The sequence below is a fragment of the Ciconia boyciana genome, chromosome 2, assembly GCF_034638445.1.
Source record: "Ciconia boyciana chromosome 2, ASM3463844v1, whole genome shotgun sequence".
In the NCBI taxonomy this organism is placed as follows: domain Eukaryota; kingdom Metazoa; phylum Chordata; class Aves; order Ciconiiformes; family Ciconiidae; genus Ciconia; species Ciconia boyciana.
Window position 1 is genome coordinate 44476296 of NC_132935.1, and position 21754 is coordinate 44498049.

Genomic DNA, 21754 nt, shown 5'->3' on the forward strand with positions numbered 1-21754 from the left:
GTCCTTTCCTGCAAGAGCAATGTTACATTAGCCGTCCGGAAGGTGTGGAAAGGGAGGTGAATTGTTAAATTTGACCTGAGTGTTGCACTGGTATCAGGAATTTAGCTTTTGAACTTACATGAAAGCTAACAAAAATATTTAGAAGTGACAAAGAAATGTTTGTGACCCATGCATCACCAACATATGAAAAGTAATGTTTTTTGGTTGTCATGTGCCTGGAATTCAAGTCATCGTGATTAGGAAAGATAATAAAACTGCAAAGCATTTGTTACTCTTCTATTTAATCTTTCTACTGTATGTAGTATGTACTAACCAAGACTACAGAAATTGTGTTTTTCAGTTAATGACTTTCATTGTTAAGCAGTTTGCTGGTTAGTTAAAAGATTTATAACATTATACAGAATGTTAAAAATAGAAAAGGAATCCTGACTGCTTTGAAAACTGAATTACAGCTTTGGTGTCTTCCGGCCTTGGTATTGTCCAGCTGCTTCTATCAGACTGCCATCAGTAGCAAAGCTTCTCTGTGGAGCACATGCTCACTCTCACAGCTAAGCTTAATTTAGAAATAAATTTAAATTTAATCCAGCACAAAAATGCTTTCTCAGTGGCATCAAAAAGATTTGCCTGGGTGTCTCAGGACTTGCTTTGTTCTCTGCTTATTTTACTTCTGATTTCTGGAATGTCAAAGGTTGTTTTTCAGCTCTGATAACTTGAGTTGGCTTTCAGGGCTCTTTTATTTACAACTTCTTACAGGCTTTTTGAGGGTGTAGCTACTGCATAATAGTTTGTATCTTCAGTATATGCCCATGTGGTAGAACAGTGGTAGTGTTGCTAAATACATCCTTTTTATCTTAGGGTAGAGCATTACAGTGTTTACTTGCAAAGGAACCCCAGCCTCTGAAGAAATGTGCTTTTGGTATCTTGAAAACACTAAAAAAAGTTAGGCATTGTCACTATTGCCATAGTTGTCGAGACCTTTGCAGATTAAATGTGTAAACCCAATACCTGATATAGTGACGAGGTTTAAAAACTAGGAATGTATGTTAGCATACTTTGCAGAAAATAACAATATCCTTTACTTGGCTGTCATTTGCAGTCAGTCAGTAGTCCAGGCAGCCTGTCTGAGGAGCAGATGATACCTGCTTTGGTTTAGGGCAGCTAACAGGCTTGGGTTTAGGCTGATGTATTAACTTGGCATTTAGATAAAATGGAATAATATGAGTGAAATTTTGCTCGTAAAGTAAGGTGCAGGCATACCTCCTCTTTACACTTCTCAGACAAACTTGTCCTGTGCTATCTGAACTTGATAGGGAGAATTGATGGCAGAAACAGAGGTAAGTGAGTATGTGCTGGATCATATGGTAAAGCAAAGACTCTGTAGAAATAGCTGGAACTGGTCATTTCATGGATGCCCAAACTCCCATCCAGTATACAGTGATCAGAATTTTAGGTTCCCTGCCTCCTCTGCAATTCAGTTTTCTTTCATGTTGTCTGTGCTGAATCTTTCTGGTGTCTCTGAGGTTCTGTAGCCCTTAGTCTTAACAGAGAAGCTTTGCATTATGAAGCAAGAAGAATTCTTGGAGCATTTTTAGCATTAGGAGTTGTGTTTGTGAGTGTTAGTATATTAGCACATGATGTTTTGCTTTCAACACAGCCTACCTAACATCAGGAGACCATACCTCCAGTCTGTTCTGACTAGAGAAAACCATTGACAGATGTATGTAGATGTAAAGTTAGGTTTGGGGGATTTTCTTTATACTAAATATGATTCTGGTGTTGAGGAATAATAGAAATTTAAAATAATAGTTTTTTCACAAAAGTTGCCTGACAAAGGGATTTGTCTATTCCAGTGTTCTTCAATGGTGGTTCTTGGTAACTCAAACCAAAACACAGGAGAGGGTAGTTAATGCTTTCGGTTCAGTGATGGCAAATATTTGGCTTCTGTAATATTGCCTGTCTCGAGCCATTTAAGGTCGTTATCCTTCCTGCCTTGATGACTATTGGTGCTTTCCTTTCTTTATGATCATTACTACTCTTCTCCAGATTCTGCAACCCAGAGTTTTGAGTTTCATATCTGGATTCCTTAGTGCCAGAGTTATTGCTGAATTGCTTTAATTATGTGAGAGTTCTGGAGGCTTTGCATTTTGACATACTAAGAATCTTCAGGGAGTTGATATGCCATTGTTCCTCTTTTTAGCAGTTTCCACACCTTCTGTTATGTTCAAAAAATGAAAACAAAAATCTCTCCCCTCAACAAAATTTCAAAATTAGAGCCAGTGTAGTACACTATAAAACAGAATGCCCAAGAGTGAGAATTTGGTGAGATGTTAATGATTAAAAAGTAGAATTGAAGATTAGTAGTGGCTTAACTGGAATACAGTATTTATTAAACATTTCAGAAAAATGTTTCCAAAAAGGAACTTCTGACTTGTGTGTGTTTGCTTATTTCATGTATTCTGGGACTCTGTATGTGGCTCCAAATTTAAAGCCTAAACATTTTATTTTAAGTCCTCCCACTGAGTCATCTGCTGAATCAAGCTTGGTTGCTGAACTTCAAGAGAAGCTTCAGGAAGAAAAAATGAAGTTCTTAGAGCAACTGGAAGAACAAGAGAAAAGAAAGAATGAAGAAATGCAGAACATCAGAACATCGCTCACTGCAGAACAGCAGGTAAAGCTGATTCTTTTCTGTTACTTTTGCTCCCATGACAAATATGTGTTCTTTTGCCCCCCCTGTGTAACACACATCTGTGAACTGGGCAATCCAGGCTTAAGTTTTGTTATTTTGTGACTTCTTTTGCTTAAGTTGTTAAGCTAGTGCTGTAAATTTTTATCCATTAATCTGTTGAACTCCAGAAAGACACAGGAAATTCCACAGTTTTAAGTTAACAACACAAGCTTTGTGGACAACGCAAAATTAATTATTTGAAATACTAATTGATTTGGAATGCCACTTAATGGCTTTTAAACTTCGTTAGCCTGGGCAGGTGGCATTTGAGGTTCAAAGCAGATGTTATCTTTTACTTAAGCTTAAAAACACTATGTACTCCACACCTTGATACAAAATCATATTGCACTGGATTAATAATTATAATTGTATCCACACATTTTTTCCTTTCAAAACATCTTGAATGTCTCAGATTTTGTAGATGAGTCTTCAGTTCTTAAATTAAATCTCTCTTAGTAGCAGCTATTATCTACAGCTTCGTTGCATTTAATCACTAAGAAAGGATTTTCTGTTTTAAGCACCTCTAGTTACTTTAGCTATGGTAGGATCAAATAAGGACAAAGAGACAGTGTAGTGATCAGCCAGCTTGGTGAATGAACGCTATGAATCACTTGGTGCGGACAGCAGAAAATTGCAGACAGTTATAAAGAAAGGAATATTTTTTTAATTTTTGGACTGCAAACATTAATACTGAAGTGAGCCTTACATAGTAAATCTAATAGAAATATTTCATATATTACATTGGTAATTGTAAGATTTGGTTTTCCATCAGAATATGCCTTCATGTGCCATTTTCCTCATTATCTAATAAGATTCTTCATTTGTGTAGCAGAGCGTGGAAGAGGCATTAACAGCAAATTCCAGGGAAGATGGAACCTTTTTATTTAAAAAACAAAACCAAACCAAAACAAAAAGCCACAAACCCATAAAAACAGTGTATCAGTTAGTGCTGAAAGCTTACTGGACTGGCTCTGCTGATCACTGAATATTCTGGATATTTAACCTCACTTCTGATGTAATTTTTTTTTTTTCCTCAGTAAAGTTATCTTAGAGGTGTTACTTATGCTTGTGGTGTGGGATAGTTTTGTTATACAGACATATACCAAAGGCCGCTGTGCACTATGTAAGGTCTGTAGCCTGCCAAAGAGCTTGCATTTTAAGATTGAGAGTTGATAGGCATAGGTCAAGACAATCTTAAAATTCACCAAAAAGTGAAATTGTAATTTAAAAATTGTAATCTAAAAAATCCTTTTAATAGATGGTTGTTGGTAGTTTTTGTCTGTCTCTTCAGCACAGCCTTAAGAGTGGAAGGGGTGAGGGCATAATGGTTAGTAGAAGGATTGAAGAAGCAGAAAGATTTGTCAGACTGATACCGAATATGTTCAGTTATTCAAGCTACCAGCCAGGAGTCTTGTATGACTTCTGCATTCATTCATTGTTCACTGAGGAATTAATGCATGACTTGAAATGTAGATTTAATTTAGATTCTAGTATATTATTCTAGTTTATTAATAATGATATTTTTCTTTATTACGTGTAACATCTTAGTGCAGTGCAGCTTTGTCTTAACCATTTTAATCCTTAAAGTAACCATTTTTAATATAAAACATGCAACTGTTGGACATTAACTAGAATATAAAGCATTATGTTTAAAAAACCCAACAGGTTACAAATTATTACTTTTTTAATGATTATTTCTTTATAATTATACTACATGTGTATGTTGGGCTTGGGGGAACCAGAGGGATTAAAAAAAAAAAATATTACAGAGAAACCTCAAAACAAAATGTACAGACATGTTATCTCTTCAGCAAAGTGATATGTAAGCAAGTCTAATTCCTTGTTTAATTATAATTTAGGAAACTGAAATGCATGCTATCTTTTTTACTTTTTTGTTCTAGTGATGTATCTTGCATTACGTTTATACAGTACATTTCTTATTTCAGTAATACTTCTTTCTGTTTTCAGACCAACTTTAACACTGTTCTGGCAAGAGAGAAAATGAAAAAAGAAAACATAATTAATGATCTTAGTGACAAATTAAAAATGCTTACACAACAGCAAGAAAAAGATAAGGGTAAGCAAAGTTCTGAAAAAGTATTCATCTTTTCTAGTAGGACAATTCCATTCACTACAGATTGGTTTTGATCCTTAGTGTTGCTGTTATTAAAATAATTTTTATTTACTTGTGTCATAGATTTGATTGAAACACTTTCTGAAGATCGAGCTCGCTTACTTGAAGAGAAGAAGAAGCTTGAAGAAGAAGTTAATAAACTGAGAAGTAGTAACTTTTCTCCGTCAGCCTACTCAGCGGCGCCTTCAGAAGCTTGTGGAGCCTGCGCAGCTGATATTCCCACTGACACAGACAGATTGGTTTCTGACATTGCAGCTGAAGGGAGAATGGACTCCACGATGGAAACCAGTATGATGGCTGTGCAGTAAGTATGGGGCACTGTAGCAGAAATACACAAAGCATGCTCTCGTTCTTTAAATGTGTGCTCTTGAGTGTTGTGAAGTGCAAATGAGCATGTTTAATACTCTTGCCTTTGTTCTTGCTAAAAATATTCTTTTTAATGTACACATACAATTCTGCTGTCACAATCATCAGAAATGTGTGGTTTTGATGACTTAGAAGTATGCAACTTAAAGGTGAAACTTGGCCCCACAATTATGAGATGAAAAAATACACCTAAGCATATGAAACGTAATTCAAATGGGAGAAGAACAATTGTAATAGTGGCCTAGAATGAGCTGGGTGGCTGCATGTTATTGGCATATCTTTTGAACAGTGGCTGGCTCTCATTTAAAAACAAAAAAACTTTGTGATTGTTTGTGTACGTCTGCTGTAAGATAGCATAATGACATTCCTTGATAAAGGGAAAGGGCCGATAGGTATGTTTGGTAGAAATTACGCTGAATCCTCAGGATTCCAAACAAGTAATGGGACTGAGGCTGATTAAGTGGCCTTGATGGATTGATATTTTGTATTATTGGAGAGGAGGACAGGTATTCAGCATCCCTTTGTTTGTATAACCTCTGAATCATCAGTACTGTCAGCTGTGATGTACTGCTGACTTGCTAGAAGGCAGTGATGGGACTGGGAAAAAACTTTGCAATTTTTTAAACCCTTACTTGAGGAAGACAGCTAGGGCAAGCAACTTATGTACTTCAAACTAAACTTTTCACTTAAAATTGTTTTTTTTGCGTTTGGATCTGGTTGATAATCTGGTTTTACAACAGATTCAAATAACATTATGTTGATATCGCACACATTTAATTCTTTGTCACCCTTTTTGTATGGAGGTTTAATTAATTAGGGGCTAGTTTGCAGGTAGGTGTCTGAAGCTATGCTTGAAATACTGAGATGATTACAGAGATCAGAGAGAACTTACGGAGTTTTGTTGCAGTCATCGAGTTCACTATATTCTTTATTTTGAGTGCCCTACAATAGCAGTGTACTTTGGCATATAATGCCTTGCCTAGTAAGTTAAGAGTCTACATGTAAAGCTAATAGACTGTGATCTGGTCTCAGTGCATGACTATATGAAATCTTCTGAACTTCTTAAGAATTACTTAATTCTGACTGGTACAAAGTTGTCCTGTTGGTTGTTGTCAGGAATCCAACCTACTGCAGCTATATCTTCTGTTTTTTCAATACTGACTTCCATGACAACGTACATCTAGTTCAGAGCCTTGATTCTTACTTTAAATGTACCTAAAGTAATTTTGTAAAGGTTTTTGAATAGTAAAGACTGTCTGATGCTCCAAGAGAAGGGATTATGATGATGCATGCAAAAATCCTATTTTTTTAAATTTTCTTAACAATTTTCGTAAATTTATCTTAACGAATGTAGAATGTTAGGCTTAAATTCTGTACTAAAATGAGCACATTCTATTACATGTACTTTCTGACCAGAATAAGACAAAATGAATAGCACGTGATATGTGTGCGTTAAAATAGGACTCATTGCTTTAAGATACTCAGCTATTTGCATGCTCGGTGCATTATGAGAATCCATTCAGAGTAGATTACTGGGAGAGAATTCAGAAAAAAGGGTGAAGTCCAGGGCAGTCCAATTGTGGTGTTTTGTGGTGTTTTTTTTTAACTCCATATAGAAACTGGGGAAAACTAGAAAAATTAAAAGATCTACAGTATGAGTGTGTTTCTGCTACAGAAGCCTAAGAAAACTGAAATAGTCAACATTTAGTATTTTTTACTAATTAATGAGAATTGTTCTTCATGCTAACACTTTCTACCTCCTCGTGGTGGAAGATTTGCATTTCTTTAACTCTCTTCTACTAGGAATACTCATTTTAAGATCCTTTTCTACATTGTCTAAGGTCTCTAAGGAAATTTGGATTTGAACTGGAAGGCACTTCTAAATATTAGCAGTCACATGAAATGTTGTCTTTTATGCATTTACACCTGCAGTAGTTTTTTAATAGACTTTTAACACCTCAGTTATGATTGCATTGTCAGATTTCTTCTCTTCTCCTAATCCTCTCATAGAATTTCTCATTTGTGCAGTTGATAAGTATCGCAGGCTGTGTCATGCTACCCTGAATAAACAGCAAGCCTTCTTTGTTCTAGTTACCTCAGTGAAGGTAGGTAGTCAAAGGTACCTAGTACCTTTGTTCTAGTTACCTCTCACAGAAGGAATGAACCTGACTGGGAAACACACAAGTGGAATGAGGCTTTGCCAGAGAAGCAAAAGCAGAGTTGTTAGATGTACTTACATTCACTTTAATCGGTGCCCATCACAACCGATGCTGCCTAATCCAGAATAATATACCCAGTGCACTAAACTTCGTGGAAGCAAGGATAAAAACACTTGTTGCTTACCAAACTAAACTTGCACTGATAATCAGTAAAGCACTGAAATACCCTGTCTTTAGAAGGAGAACTATTTCTTACGGTAATCATTCTAGTCCTGAACTCTCAAAGCAAGTTTACAAAAAAACTTGAAAAGATAAGCCTGGGAACAAAAAAATTTGGCTCAATGTACTAAAGGTCAGGTAATAAATAGGGAGAAATTATTACAGGTTTCTGTTGACCTCTTCCTATTATATAAGGGCTAAACAGCCTTTTAACTGAAATGAAGTAATGATTAGCATGGCTTAATTATAATCTGTAAGTTCTACTTGGCATTTTGCTTAGATTTATAGGATGTTTTGTCAGACTGGATGAATGGACTATACGTCCAAAAACTTGTCCATTTTCTTTTCCCAGCCAAATCAGTTTGGACTACAAAATACATCTGTTTCTTCCTTATTAACCTGCCTTTAAAATTATATTTTAATTGTATTAGGAATTACTCCGTGTTCTTAGGAAATTTCTTATTAGGATGTTAGCATTATCTTATCATGCCCCAGTGCTCAGTTTATCTCACAGATAAATGGAGACAATTAGCAAGTTCACATTAGTGTCTCTCTACCAGAGAGTCCCAGGGCACAGAGCCTTTAAACTACAAAGGTTAGAAAAATATGACATTGTAGAGCCGAACCACAATATCAAGGGTTAACTGTCAAAGCATTTGGACCTGTATCTTTCATCCTATGCTTTGAAAATAATGCAAAATATGCAGAAATGGCCCCATGTACATTTATAAACTAATCAGTGACTGAAAATTTACTGGCTTGTTGCAACAAAGAAGCTCCTTGGTTTTAAAGGGGGGGGAAAAAAGAAGAAGGAAAAAAAAAAATCCCCCAAAATTTTCTGCCAGAAATGTCGATGCTGCTTCTTAAGGTATCTTTCTGTGGTATCCCTCTGTGGTAGCAAATATGTGGCACTTACAACTGAGTGAAGATGGGGGAGTGGGAAAGATAATTTTTGATCATGAAAAAAAAATTCATTCTTAACCTATACATTTTCTTCTTTCTCTTTTAGTGAAAATGTCCATATGTCTGAAGAAAAACAGAGGATAATGTTGTTAGAAAGAGTGAGTAGATTGTTTGTGAGGTTAAGCATTACAACTAAGTACTTAAAAATACATATGTGTGAAGTTGCGCTGTGGTCAGTTATGTACTCTGATGCATAATATCTGCATGGCTTAAAAATACCATTCCAGGGAATGGTTTTTCATTGTACTCATTTTGGATCAGTATAATTCATTGAAGTAATTCAAAGTAAGTATTAATACATTATACTTATACTTGACCTAGCTTAAAGTTTGTTTATTCTTCTGTTTATGCAGGCTTCAGTATGAATGAGTCAGGTGTAATATTTCTTCTTAGGAGTGACAGGTCACAGATCTAGGGAATTTCTGTAGCAAAAAAAAGTTTTGATTACTTTTTCAAATTAAGGCATCCAAAGCAGCTGGACAGGAATTAAGATTGATTTACCTGTTTCTCTTGGAAATGGGTAATTCCTCCTCTTAAGCTGCTGCTACTTAGATAATTTTAATTCTACCTGGGATGCATTATAATTTTGACAGTATTGCTTCTGTAAAAAGTGACATATCACTTGTTATCAATGTGCTTAAAACTGCAATTTTCTGAAGTTATTGTCATGCTCCTACAGGTTAGAATTATACAGGCTAGTTTATACTTCACCCCCCCTGCTTCTCCCAAATACATACGTTAATAAAATTTTCACTTCTGTTACAACTCTTGAGCATAGCTTTCAATGTGCACTGAGTAAAGGAACCTGAAATAAAAGTTGTTATTCTTGGTAAAAGGCTAGATTAACCCTTAGTAGTTACACTGGGATCTTTCAGATTCTATTTATTTTTAACTATCCAGTCGTATCTAACTCCATTCCAGTTACCTTTTTCTTGCCTCTTCAAAGTTGACCTTAAAAAAAAAAAAGTCTAGCTTTCAGCTTTCTAGGATCACATAGACTAAAATCTGTGATCAGTTGGAGAACGTGAATGTTTTCTGTCAATGGATTGTTGCACTGTGTGATGCAAGTGGCTGGATGTTTCTGACTAGGAGCACTTACATGCTTTATTCTGTCACCTGCTTACAAAGGATATGTCATGGGTAGAAGCTATAAGATAGTAATATGTTACATTTCTTTTGCTGTTTTATCAGTTAAATGTTTCTCTAAGTTAAGCAGAAGGATGAGTATGGAGATAAGCATAGCTTAGCAGTGGGTTTTGTAGCACTGTGGTAATTGCTAGACTTCAAATTTTTTTACATGTCTTTGTTCAAAAGATGTTTTCATATTGTTTTAAAACTGAAAGCTGTAGTAAGTATGTATATTGCATAAGTAGTCTGGCTCTGGCTGTAGCAATACTTTTTAAAAAATGTTTATACTGTATAAGATGTATTAATCAGATAAGATTTTCTTTCAGACTTTGCAGTTGAAAGAAGAGGAAAATAAGAGATTAAATCAAAGATTGGTAAGTATTTGTGCAGTGCATGTTTTAAGTCTCGAAAAAATAAGAAAAGCTTACAATTGTTAAGTTTGTTAAAATCTAAAAATGTGTTTTATTAACTTCAAAAATGTTTTCAGTGTTAAGGCAAGTGGCAAATAGGTAACCGGATAACCTTTCAGGGGTACCTCAACTTAGCAGTCTTCTCATGGAAAAGATTCACAGGACTGGAGAGAAAGAGACTTCTTCCCAAAGAACACAGATCATCCAGGCTTGTCGTAGGGGAAGTTAATTTCAGTGGTGCCATGGCACAGTTTTTCAACAACAGTAGGCTGAAGGCCAGTTTACAAAAATGTAAACATGCCTGCACATTAAGCATAATTAGGAATGTTAGCAATAACTTAGAGATTGTTTTTTGCAAAACTGCACCTGTCATTTTTGTAAGATGTGAAACTTTAATTCTGCCTAGCAACTGGAAATAAAAACAGCCATTGTGTTAAACACTCAAATAATAGTCAATGCCTGCAGAACAAAAAAGAATACAGTGACAGAGTTCCCTTGATTCCTGTGCCACGAATCCTTCTCCTTTTATTTATCCTTGCTAGCAGGTCTCAACCTTAAGTCTTCCTGTGTGTATAGGAAATAGACATGTCCTTTGGTAGTTTATTGGTTGGACTGGCCATGGAGATCTCACTTTCTTTAAGTGACAGGTGATATCTAGGAGTTTGGTAGGAACTGATATCTGTGTAGTTGCAAGTTACATTTTGTAGCAAAAGTGTTTGAGTTTCTCCAGGAGAAGCTGCCATTTTTCTGTCCAAGATAGGATTGAAATTCACTATGTAATTTACTCCTCTACATATTCAGGTATGAAATTGCCTTTTTTTCCCCCAAACACTTTCCATTCCACATTAAAACCTGTCCACAATAACCGTGCTAGTGCAGGGCATAAGAAAGGATTACGAAACATCTAAAAGCATATTTTATAAAGAAGGATTATTTTTATTCAGAATGCTAGTGAAGTGCACAAAAGGTATTTCAGTGTAGTTTTTATAATACAACTCAAGCACACTGGACAGTCTTCCAAACCTCTCTGTAGATTTCCTGAATTAAACTCTTGATCTCTTGTCATCTCAGAGTAAAATGAAATTGAAGAAAACCCGGTGTTACACAAGACAAATACAAAATTCTTTTTTGTTGTTATGATTAATACCAAGCCACATAAGAAAAATCAGCAGCTCATTGGTGTCTGAAGCAATTAAAAATTGGTTTCTAAATGAGCATAGGAACGTAATATCTTCTCAATTTCTTACTTATAAATTGGTCTTTTAATAGATAAAAGAAACTATTTTTATTTCTTGTCTCTTCATCATCCTTTTCCTCCCCTTCCCAATACACTTATAAAAGAGAAATATACATCAACACTTAAATACCAATATTTGTTTCTATCCAGCTACTTCAGATAAGGAACCCAGAAGGCGTTCTGCACAATAAAGCAAAATCTTTTCAGGTCACTGACTTTTGCAGCAAATCTTGTGGGTTACGTCTGCAAGCAATGAAAGATACAAAGGAGCTCTTTTTAATGTGAGAAATGTTACTACAGGATTTTTGTTATTTTACATAAATTATTGAGAAAGGGACCCTTTTTTCTGTTTAAAGGCTATTAGAACTCTAGTAAAAATATTCTTTATGAAGTTTTAATGGAAATATTCTTAACATTCTAATTTGTTCTGTTTTTCTTAAAGTTAAAAATTAATGAAAAATACAGTAATCAAGCTACTTTGCATTTTAATTTAACACTTATTCCAGTTTTAAAAAACAGTAAGAAAAACTTTGGTCATAATATCTGAAGAGAACTGTCAAACACTTTAGCGAACGATCTAAGCAAATTATATGCATTTAACAACTTTCATGTTAGCTGCAACTTTTGCAAGAAAGAAAAATACAATGTGAATAAGTCAAAGAAATGTAGTCTCTAACAAAAAGAATAGATCTGAAGTTGGACTCCATAAAGAAAACTGCTGAAAGTGTCATCACAAGTTGAGAGCTTTTTGTGTTGTACTGTATTCAATTTGGACTCATTCTTTGAAGAAATGAAGAAAACAAGCTGTGAATAGGCTTCAAACTCATATTAAGACAGGCTGATACTGTTTTCAGGGAAGTGGGGGGGGGAGACTAATAATAGGAAATATGCTGTAGGTAACAATCTTTGAGTTACAGCTGAAAAATCATGTGCTAAACTTCAAGTATGAGTAATCTAGATTTGAATAGCATGTATAAGGTCCAGGAAGTAGGCACCTATGGAAAAACTGCAAGACCTTTAGTCAGAGTTTCTCCAGGGCAATTATGAATGGTCTTCTGTGAGGAAGTTACCAAAGGGTAATGGAATGTATACATTTATATCAGATCAGTATCCCTATCTACTTGCCTATATGTGGGCCATGTATCCCTTTGTAGATACAAAGTAGCTTTACCCATTTTCATGTCTTATCACAGTTACTGTAGAAAGTGTATGTAGACTTATATTCATAGTTAGATCTAGTTTGTCCTATTGAAGTTGGTTCATGTGCCAGTATAAATTAATTTAAACACATTTAAAGGCAAATCACGCATATAGGAGATAAGAATTATGTCCAAAACCTTACATAATTGAGCCTTTGTTTGGTCTTAGTACATCTGACTTGAGTTTATTCCAGGGAGTGCTGCTCTGTCTATTACAGTAAACTTGAGATTATGTGACAGTCCTTAGTAAAACTGAGAGACCATATTGAGTTCAACATCCAGAGCTGAATTGCAATAAATATATTTAACCTCCAGTGTTTTACCGTCAGCCTTTTTTAGAATGTTAGTGGCTTCTGTGTTAGAGTGCACAGCTATATCATAGGTCTTGTGTATGCTCAGAACAAATATTCACTGGCGCTGATCTGGAAAGCACTTCTCAGTTTTAAATAATGAGGGGGAAGTCAGCTGTGTAAGAAATTTCATAACCAAAGGTAACTTTAAAAAAAAAAAAAACAAAAAAACAAAACCACCAAAAAAACAAAAACAAAAAAACCCAAAGCCACCAAAAACACAAACAAAAACCAACCAAACCTGCTGCAGACAGGATGACAGAAAGGTATGCTGTTTTCTTGAGTGAATATAAGATCTGCAAGAATAGAAACTGTTTGAAATCAATAATAAATGATTTATCTTAACCATATTGTTACCTGCAATGTACATTTCATGATAGCTTACCAATACTTTATAGCTTTTCTCTTTTTTTTATAGATGTCCCAGAGCATGTCATCAGTATCCTCAAGACATTCTGAAAAAATAGCAATTAGAGAGTAAGTACATGTTCATTTTCATATAAACAGATGGATATGCCTTCAATAATAAGTATGTAGTTAAAGAATATCACAATTCTTCTGTTCTTGCTCTGTGGTGAAAAGATATATATAGGTCATCTCTATAGTTTAGCTGTCAGTTATTGAACAGCATAAATCAATTTTTTTAAACCCTTTTTTTTAAACAAAAAAAGGCCTTTCTGAATTCTGTGTGTTGGTGGCTTTCTTGAATTCTGTGCCTTTCTTTACACGGTTCATAAGGATAATGCCTCATGAGATTTTTGGAATCCTCCCAGAGTTTTCTTTTTTGATTACTTCTTGCTTATCTGTAACTTTCTTGAAATCATGCTAAGAAAAAGTAGAAGGAATCCTGTTCACCCTGAATATGCGTAGTGCTCCATTATATTTCAAGAGAAGCGTTACCTTCCTAAAGTCTTCAAAACTTTTGGCTTACCTTGACAGAATGAAATGAAATTAACTCAAATATTTTGTTAGATATTATCAATCTTTTAGCAGCTGTACGTAGAATTGTTACTGGAAAAAGAAGTATTAATTCTTGCAAAATATGAAAGCTACAGACAACTGTTCTTAAGTAATTTATCAGTCTGATACTGAGTAATATAAAAAAAGTTTTTGGAAATAAGACCAACACAGCTTATTCCTTTAACGTTTTCTGAATTACACCAAATTGCGTTTTTATTGTAACAAGGTCAGTATGTGCAGAATCAGCTTTTCCTGTGAGCATCTGAATATTCCGGCAGCTCTCTTGGTAGTCTTTGGTGAGGAAAGTGTCATGAAAGAAGAATTCATCTGTCCAATAGAGGTGTCTTTAAGTCAGTATAGTGTGTCATCATAAGTCCAGGCAGAAAAGCCTGGAGTATTGTTTATTTAATCTGAAAATGAACTTTAAAGAAGATGAGCTAAATTTCTCTCTAATTTACCTATTTATCTCTGACTATGTATCTGCAAACTCCTTTTATGGAAAAGAGTTTTCCCCTTTCTTCGCCACTTCCTCCCCCATCCCCAGAGTAGTAGTAATATTTATTCTTAGAGCCCTCTCATGGTCTAATGCTTAATTTGTAGCTATCTTGGACTTCGTTTTATTAATGGGTAAATAATTTATTTCAACACATTTGCACTGTGAAACAGAAGTTGGAGACATAAAAAGTTCTCTGAATTCTGTTACTGAAACTTGGCATGAGAACTCGGTGGCTTCTTGTGTTATCCTGGTGTCAAGAAGAAACAGATTTTTGAAACTTTTTATGTAAAGTCACCATGGTGTTTCTTTTGCTTTTAACCCTTTGATCAAAGTTGAACACTTCATCCCTCCTTTGTCCTGTGTGCTTAAAATTTTAAGATTGAATAGCTACATAAATGTTTTGCTGTATTTTTCTGTGTTCAAATTGACTTCAGTTTAAAACATCAAAAGAATGTTTGTAAACACCGGTACAGTGATCATTACCATAAGTATTGGTGAATAAAAATAATTTAAAATGGAAACGTTAGTATTTTGTTAGGTACTTCTCTTTATATTTTAAAGCAAAACTGTCAGTTCTTTTGAAAAAAATAATTTGAGCTGCGGGATGTAGAAAAAATTTCAAAAACGCTTTTTAAAAGGTTGAGTGTTTTGTTGACTTCAGAAAATATAAAATGTGTATGAGTTGGCATAACAAGTAGAAATGTCTGTGCTGCTGTTCAGCTAAGTCTCAGTCTGTGCAATAGTTGGGAAAAAATTGTAGTGTAATTAATGTAGTTTTAAGCTGCTGTGCTTTTTTAGTTAAGTTCCTTGATTTTTTTTTTCTCCCCTCCCCCCCCCAGTTTTCAGGTTGGCGATTTGGTTCTCATTATCTTGGACGAAAGGCATGACAACTATGTATTGTTTACTGTTAGTCCAACCTTGTATTTCTTGCACTCAGAATCTCTTGCTGCACTGGATCTCAAACCAGGTGAGTGTGGTAAGTGTCAGATTACTTCCAATTATTATCTTCTACAAATAACACTCTTAACTTTCTAACATTTAGTAAGTGTTTTTATAAATATATATGTGATAAATATGAGAAGCATGTAATGTATAGATAACTGTCAGCTATCTTTGTAGCTTTTGCTATTTGTTTTGATGCTAAACATTTTTCAAGGCAGAACATTTTAAATCAAATTTATATAGATGTTAATATCTTGGAAAAATAAGGAAAAATACCTACATCTTCAAAGTAAGCTGTAAAAAAAAAAAGAGAGAAAATGCCAATTTTGTACACATACAGAGTATGTTAACGTGTCTATGGGGAAAACATTCCCATCAGACTGCTTAGCTATTCAGTAGCATGAATAATAATGTATAATTGTGTAAGTCTCAGGCCTATTTTTATGTGGATTTATGTTTTCAATGTCTTTTTTGATGAGGAAAGTAAATACAAAACTCAAGGTAACATTTATGTCAAAACTGCATGCTCTATTCTTATTTTTTAATACCTGATTTTATGATGTTCTTTGAAGATTGTCTTTGGATAAAATTTGTTCTCTCTGTAGCTCATCTTTTCAAAGTGACTGGAATTTATGAACCCAAATACACATCTGGAATAAAATGTGGACCACACTAGAGGGGGATTTGCAAGCAATGTTTTTGCTGATAAAGTTTATCCACCCAATTTAAATGGTGTTTAGCAGGGCTCATAAGTTTTCAGGGAACAGTTACTGTATGTTTTTTGCTTATGTTCAGGTTGATGGCACATTTGCTTTTTTCCTCCCGTAATCTTCACATTACTTATTGGCTATTTCTGGCAGCTGTGTACATTTGGTTAAATTGAAGTATTAATCTTTTTTAAATGAGGAAAAATAACAATGCTTTGCGCTAAACTATGTGCTATATTAGATTCATGTAAATGTCTTTAAACTATCACACCTAGTATTTTTTGCAAACCAACATGCTCCCAACTTTGTTGCAGAAATGTCTAAGAACATTTTGTATTAATTCTAATTTATCAGTAAAATTTTCTGTATGTTGTTGCATGTCAGAAGCTGTCAATTTACTCTCAGTGAGCAGACTCGTAGATTTCAGTTATGATGAAAGATGATAGTTCTGAAATAATTGTGTAGTCTTCAGAAGATCACCAAGCTCTAACTGCATTCTGAGACTGCTGAAGAATCTGTCCCATATGTGTTCTGTGAAACATACAGGAAGAACTCCTATCTTAGTTGTAGATGTAATACATTCTGAGCTATGGCATTAGTAGTGCATACATAACTATGGGATATATGATTTATTTTCTTACTACTGGTTTACATATATAAGGTAAAAAACATGTCACTTTGTATACTACTCTGAGTACACAATTCACTGACCTGTCTGTTTTCAAATGGATTTAGCTTGCTCCATTCCTTACCACTTGCTAACCAGAGTTAGTCTCAAATTTGAGAAAACTGCACATAAAACAAACACAAAGACTTATCATTTGCTTTAGAAACACATTTGTCTTTAGCGCTGTACTTCAGGAAACCATGTCTTGATTCTATTTCTGCATCAGGGAAGTGGGGAAAATGAAACCCAGAACACTAGTATTATTTGTGATAGATTAAAATTGGTGTGGACCTAGGTGCTGCAAATTATTGTTTTAAGGGCTGCCAAAACGTTGCATCTAAATATGACCTTTTGTACCAACGTGCACATATCAAGTTGTTAATCCTGTGTAGATCCACCTACAGGATTAAGTGTCAAGGATTTAGGCTGTTGTAGGTTGTCTCTTAGCACTTAGCATGTCTCTTAGCACTTAGCATTGTAGGTTGTCTCTTAGCACTTAGAGTGCTGTGACAACACTGAAATTGCTTGAGGACTGCATGGTTTCTGAGTTGTCCCTTATCTTCAGCATACAGAAATTTTCATTTGCAAATGTAAAGAAAAAAATCCTGCATCTTTCTCCTGTTTTTGTTAGATCAATGAAGTCTGTCAGCCAAGCAAATTCAAAAAACCTTAAGATTAGTTGTAGAGCATTCAGGGCAGATATGAATACTTTGCACTGATTTGTAGGAGTGTGGAGTAGAACAGAATCTGCTCTGTTATCAATAGGCAAACTAATCCTTGTCGTGGTTTAACCCTAGACAGGACTAAGTACCACACAGCTGCTCACTCACTCTCCCCCCCGGTGGGATGGGGGAGAGAATTGGAAGGGTAAAAGTGAGAAAACTCGAGGGTTGAGATAAAGACAGTTTAATAGGTGAAGCAAAAGCCGTGCACACAAGCAAAGCAAAACAGGGAATTTAATTCAGCACTTCCCATGGGCAGGCAGGTGTTCAGCCATCTCCAGGAAAGCAGGGCTCCATCACACGTAATGGTTACTTGGGAAGACAAATGCCATCACTCCGAATGTCCCCCCTTCCTCCTTCTTCCCCCAGCTTTGTATGCTGAGCATGATGTCATATGGTGTGGAATAGCCCTTTGGTCAGTTGGGGTCAGCTGTCCCAGCTGTGTCCCTTCCCAACTTCTTGTGAACCCCCAGCCTACTGGCTGGTGGGGTGGGGTGAGAAGCAGCAAAGGCCTTGACTCTGTGTAAGCACTGCTCAGCAATGAATAAAACATCCCTATATTATCAACACTGTTTTCAGCACAAATCCAAAACATAGCCCCATACTAGCTACTATGAGGAAAATTAACTCTATCCCAGACAAAACCAGCACAATCCTGTGGGGTAAGATTAAAATGTCAAACTCTGATTCTTGAGTGACTCATGTTCTAGTCACTAGATACAGTATCTCATAAATAGTCATGTTTAGAAAAGCATTGATTTTAGTATTATGCAGAGCATGTGAGCTGTTCCTTCCGTCTGTTTTGATGTTTTCTTCATGCTATGATTAGTGATAGAAATAGGAAAGCAAGTAAAATGGATATAATTTCTTGGAATACAAGGCAAATATGCATTTCCTTACTGTTATAGAAAAGGATACAAGTTGTATGTGTATTTATGCCCACTTTGTTGCCCTTTTGACCTATCAGTTTATTATTGAGGTTTTTCACTTTTCTCCTTTCTGAACAGTATCGGGTACTCTCAAAGACTGCAACCAAACTAACAGACTTGCAGGGCTTTAAAATTATTATTTAAGGGTAACTAGTTTCTATCAGTAATACAGAAAAATAATAAAATGTTTCAGTAAGGTCAATAATAATAGCTGAGTACAGAAGACTTTCTATCCTTTGAAATACTTCAAGAAATTCTTACCTTAAATCAGACCAAAAGGTTGACATGGGTTGACTAGAATAATTTTGAATCATTAAATGAATTTCAGTTTTGATTTGCATTTGTCTTCTCTAATGTTAACTTTTAAAACAAAATTCAAACTGCAAAATCTTTTTTTGTTTGAAAATGCCAGTGACCTGTCTTGACATCTGAACTTATTTAATTTCTGTTAATTTATTTTAAAAAGGTTTTTTGAAGAATTTCTGCTTTCAATGAAATCACTTTAGCAAATAATCTTTAACCATATTGAATGTAATATCCTGTTACCTGTAGTTGATGATCCAAAATAATAAATATATTGTCTCTTTAGCTTCAGGTGCATCTAGGAGGCCTTGGGTGCTAGGAAAAGTGATGGAAAAGGAATATTGCCAGGCAAAAAAGGTAAGGAAATAGGAATGGAAAATCAACTGTTAAAATTAATAGAGAGGAAAATCAGATTTAATGTTTGTAACAATTGTGAAAAGTACTCTCTACATAAGTGAGATGGAAAATTGTCTTGGGTTCTGCCATTCCTGCTCTGTTTTTTAGTCAGTGAATAGCAAGAGAAGGGGAACTAGAAAAAAGAGTAAGTGAGCAGTGGCTTGGGTAGTTGTGTCTATACTGCCCAGAACCTTGCCAGACTCAAAAGGGTCTTGTAAATGCTGAGAGGTGGGAATCAGTTTCTGCTTAAAAATATAAAAATTAGAGGAATAATCCCACATTTCTAATGTAATTTGATTTTTTTTGTTTGTTTTTTGTAGGCACAAAACAGATTTAAAGTTCCTTTGGGTACAAAATTCTACAGAGTGAAAGCAGTACCATGGAACAAGAAAGTATAACACAACAAAATTTTAGTTCATTCTGTCTCCATTCTTTTTTGACTTGTCCTTCAGTGCTTGTTCATCGCTCCAAATAGCAGGCCATCTTTTTATACTGAGGTTGTGTGACAAGATACGTCATTGATGTACTGCTTTTACTTTTTAACAGGTCACATTTTAGAAACAAGAATTTCATCAAAAACTCTGGCCCTAATTGTTCCGGTTTTTTTACCCAGATAACTTTAGGAGTGTGGACCAAATGAGTTCATTTTCTCAAAGGGCAACCACATGAAACATGGTTTGTCAGCCATGTTAATTGCCTGTTAAATATACATTAGCTTGTATTTAGATGTTAAATGTTAGTTACCATTATTACCAGCATACGTCCTTTTGTGAAATCATTATCAAAGTACTTGCACTCTTTAACAGATTCTTTATATGTGTAAAATTCATCAACTATTTAAAGAGGAGTGTTCATTGCATGCAGATAATCATATAATTTTTCTTCAACATGAGTTTGCCTCAGTAGATGAATAAAAATAACTACTGCAACTTGTTTCATTACATGAAAATGCTCTTTAATGTTAAAAAAACCTTGTAATTTGATAGACTGATTTTGAAAATCAGTCACAGTTAGATCTGCAATCTTCAAAAGCACTTTCGATGGATTGATCACACAGATTCTGGAGGGAAGATACCTGTGCTGTTTGGTAAAAGTGAAGCACTTGTTCTTCCCAACAAAACAGAAATCTTGTATTAATCTATTTAGAAAAATCATATTGATGAAATTGTATTTCATGGTTGAGTTTCAGGAAAAAACTCATTGTACATTAACCATACAAGAGTCATTTAAGTAACAAATTATTGTAATTGTAAAAGACATGTAGAATTTTAAAACAATAAAGATTTGAAACTGTATGTGTTTGAAGTACTTGTGTGCCTTTTAAATACTATCTATAATATTTATTTCATGTTAATCTGTTGCAGCTTCTCTCTGATTCCTCCAGCAGTTTCATTACATAGAAATACCTAAATTTTCTACAAGAGGCATTAATATTCAACAACATTCAGGAATTACAAGGATTACCTTGTAATGATAAAAAAGAATTTAAGTAGACAGAAATTAATTTTGTCAGCAAATCAAACTGATAAATGAAATTTTTCAAAATAGTTATACTGGCTACATTCTTTAAATGTAGTTAATTTATTTTATTTTTTTGATAATGGTATAAAAGGATGTACTATAAATGTGTAGCCAATGGAAAGTGAAAAATTCTGGATTAAATTTTGACCTTATATCTAGGACTTAATCCATAGAGTTATTCAACTGTAATTTATCTTCAGAAGGTATGGAGTGGTGGAGGAAGAGAGATAAAGAAATGGTCACATGAAAATGTCAGTGCTTCTGCCCATATGTTGCAAATACTATTCCTCCAGACTAACCAGTCCACTTGAATACCAAGAAACTTCTGTATATGCTTTATTTAAAATTTTGTTGAACAATTTTAAGTTCAGATTTTTATGAAATGCATGGGCTTGCAGTTGTATCACACCTTTGAAATAAATCTAAGACAATTGATCTCTGGAAAACAGCATGTCATTTCGTCAAGTTGCATTCTTATCTGACTGTTAAATTTGCTAGTTGATGTACTGACTTTTTAAAATTGCTTAGCAAAAAAAGTTCCTCCTTCTTCAAGAACAGTATTACCATATTTGAGTACTGCCCAGTGTCAAATATGTAAATAACATAGATCTATAGAACAGGATTAAAGCAAAAAAAAATCATGATGCAATTATTTTTTTTAATCACTGAATTTTTGACCTTCAACTAAATGGGAATTAGTTCTGTCTGCAATTTGGATGCTTTCTTGTTCCTTTAGTCAACTGAGTCACAAGTGGTTTAAGAAGGTGCATGCGTAGCATGATTCATTCCTTCTAATATGCCAAGTGTTTAGAAGCCTCTGTATCTTTTACCCCACCGACAAACTTTCCCAGCCTCGGATAATCTCCCTACTGCTCTGAATATTATTTGTACTTCAGGGACCAATCGTCTCCCAGAAGCCACCAGGCCTAGCTAAGAGGCACAGAGTCCTTGCATTTCTGGGAGAACAGTTACTCCTTGAGTAGCAACAATGGATCTGTGTAGCAATGTGCAATCCAACACTACAACGTAAGATCCCACTCTTCTGTTATTGAATAGTCCACTTCAAAGATAAGTAAAAGGTCGCACAGAATTTTCTCCATGGAGGAAAGGATGTGTTTGTCAAGTTCTTCCAAGTTGGATAAAGCTGTGAATTTGATGATGGCCCTACAGGACTGTGCAGCTACAAGCAGCACTCATTTTTGGGCATGCAAAAATTAAAGT

General features: G+C 34.9%; 1 protein-coding gene across 6 annotated transcripts in view; it reads left to right on the top strand.

Annotated features, from left to right (window-relative positions):
- The window catches only part of RB1CC1 (RB1 inducible coiled-coil 1), a 79982-nt gene extending 59019 nt beyond the window's left edge, over window positions 1-20963 (top strand). For 4 of the 6 annotated variants that reach the window (XM_072852490.1, XM_072852488.1, XM_072852491.1 and 1 more), the window contains 9 exons: window positions 2509-2668; window positions 4694-4802; window positions 4923-5163; window positions 8613-8664; window positions 10021-10068; window positions 13309-13367; window positions 15186-15322; window positions 18903-18973; window positions 19333-20962. In XM_072852490.1, coding sequence (XP_072708591.1) covers window positions 2509-2668; window positions 4694-4802; window positions 4923-5163; window positions 8613-8664; window positions 10021-10068; window positions 13309-13367; window positions 15186-15322; window positions 18903-18973; window positions 19333-19410 — 955 coding nt within the window. In that variant the 3' untranslated portion in view covers window positions 19411-20962. Of the gene's footprint in view, window positions 1-2508; window positions 2669-4693; window positions 4803-4922; window positions 5164-8612; window positions 8665-10020; window positions 10069-13308; window positions 13368-15185; window positions 15323-18902; window positions 18974-19332 lie in introns of all 6 variants that reach the window. The other 2 variants (XM_072852492.1, XM_072852493.1) reach the window with 2 other exon arrangements.
- Window positions 20964-21754: the final 791 nt, after the last annotated feature.